We start from the raw sequence: 2072 nt of genomic DNA on the forward strand, positions 1-2072 counted from the left end.
TGCCCTAGATGGCAGCTCTCTGCTCCACACAGAGGGCTGTGGTAGCTCTGTGGGCAGTGGTTGCGTCAGGAAGGGTATCCGGCGTAAAAATAATTGCCAAGTCTTCATGCGAGTTAGTTTGATGTGGCGTTCCCTGAAGAAGGGAGCAGCCGAAAGAAGAACAAGATTTGATGGGAAACGTTCTCAGCTATCACCACACCAAATTTCAGCTCAATATCAATAAAATCTCTAATTTGGTTTCTTGACCGCATAAAGTCCAAGAGAAATGATAAATTATGAGAAACATCTAAAATATTCCGTACATTTTTATCATTTATTTCTGAAAGAAGCAGTTCTCTGCTTAGTGTTCAGTGCATTGTACTGATCGCTCCCCTCCAACACCTCTTTTTATTTCATCGCACAAGATTGCGATGATACGGACTTAAAGTTGTTTTTTTTAATTCTCAATAAAATATAAAAGTTTTAAAAATTGTAACTCAATTTGGAATTTTTGTCTCCAGGAGATATGTTTATATTTGAAAATTGTAAACAAAGGAAGAAAAACAAAACGATAACTCAAGCATTTTTAGAGCTATTCAGCTGCAGCAAATTGTATATTTTGTTTGTAATTTCATTACAGTTTGAAGATGTGCACCCCACCACTGGATTTATCTTTTAAAGATCTCAGCAGCACAAGAGGTGAGTTCATTAAATTCCAAACAGTAGGAAATAATTAGTGCACTTATTTTCTTATTATTTTCTTTACCGGTGATATTCAATAAGACTTAGAATACTTTTTTCTATGTTGTAATAAAAGACAAAGTGTGCATCAACTAACCAGATTTGCTTTGTTTGTTTTTCAGCTGCGGTATCAGAGGAGCCCACCCAAGGCCGGCACCCTCTAACCAAGAATTCAGACGGGAAATACGAGACTCGCTCGATGCGTCTCAGCTACAACAACCTGGCTGACACCGTTGGTCTAGAGTTGGTGCTCACCTACTTCCTGGCTGAGCCATACAACCTTGGCTGGCTCGATCTCTCCTTTAACAAATTACCGTACATAGACGAGGTAAGAATTTGAGTTGCCTTCTGTACTTGCTTTATTAGTCACTCATGTTTGTCTGGGTAGTCTTTTTTTTTTAATTAAACTTTTCAGTCACTTTTAAAGTTGTAACTAACAACATTTAAAAATCATTTAAATGTATTTACACACTATTCTTTTTACTAATAGAATAGAAGACCTTTATTGTCATTGCAGCTGATTACAATGAAATTTGGGTTTGCTTCCCAGCAACACATGCAGATTGATATTAAGATTAGCATTCCATGGATTTGCATTTAATCAACACTTTTCAGTGAAAGATGCTCCCAATTTGCCATAAAGTCCTGGATTTTGTTTTTGTTTCCATTAACCAAAGTGACAATAAATGTTTGTGCTTCAGTGTATTTGTAAGCTGAAGGAGCTCCGCGTGTTGCACCTTCACAGCAACAAAATCGATACTCTGACGGAGGTCGACAAACTAGGAGAGTTGCAGCATCTTCACACCATCACGCTGCATGGAAACCCCATCGAAACCACCAGCAGAGACTACAGGTGACAAGCTGACTGGGTTGAAGTTTGTGTTTTTGTCGTTGAAACTTACTTGGCAAGTCATTTGGCTTGAACTCTGCAGGACATGTTTAAAAGTGAGCCAAGCTGATGAAGAACCCAACTTGAAGATGCCATTCCAAAGTCAACCCATGAATGGTGGCTGAAGCCTTGAAGCTCAACCAGACCTAAATATGTATCATCTGTAAAATGTAGACACCACTGGCATGAAGATGCAGCTAATTTTACAATCTGTGCAGATTGGTCCAAATCCATTCTTCTGAAACCCAACTTAATTCTGCAGTTTTATCATGTAACTCTGCTTGTTTTGCACAATCAACCCAAAACTATAAAAAGGCACAATCTCAGGCAGTATGCCCCCTATTTATTAAATTATTTCATACAGCTTCAAAAATGTGGAGAGGATTTTTTAAATAAAAGTAAACGAATCCTCCTAATAATCAAAGTACAATAAATACATGTTTTACTGAATCATCCTAGTTAA

The 2072-nt window shown here is 37.7% G+C and overlaps 1 protein-coding gene across 1 annotated transcript; it reads left to right on the forward strand.

Moving 5' to 3' along the window:
- Nucleotides 1-626: 626 nt before the first annotated feature.
- On the forward strand, nt 627-1577 carry LOC119411208 (leucine-rich repeat-containing protein 51-like). The gene is made up of 3 exons (XM_037678141.1): nt 627-678; nt 843-1048; nt 1422-1577. Exons 1-3 carry the CDS (start codon nt 627-629, stop codon nt 1575-1577), a joined length of 414 nt encoding a protein of 137 aa, XP_037534069.1.
- The last annotated feature ends 495 nt before the right edge of the window (nt 1578-2072 follow it).

Source organism: Nematolebias whitei, chromosome 6 (genome assembly GCF_014905685.2).
Source record: "Nematolebias whitei isolate Nwh7 chromosome 6, NemWhi1, whole genome shotgun sequence".
NCBI lineage: Eukaryota > Metazoa > Chordata > Actinopteri > Cyprinodontiformes > Rivulidae > Nematolebias > Nematolebias whitei.

Bases quoted from the DNA above. Each gene is read 5' to 3' on its own strand.
- LOC119411208 (XM_037678141.1), top strand. From the start codon at position 627: ATGTGCACCCCACCACTGGATTTATCTTTTAAAGATCTCAGCAGCACA. The intron at 679-842 runs GTGAGTTCATTA...TTTGTTTTTCAG, and splicing joins AGATCTCAGCAGCACAAGAG to CTGCGGTATCAGAGGAGCCC. The intron at 1,049-1,421 runs GTAAGAATTTGA...TTTGTGCTTCAG, and splicing joins AATTACCGTACATAGACGAG to TGTATTTGTAAGCTGAAGGA.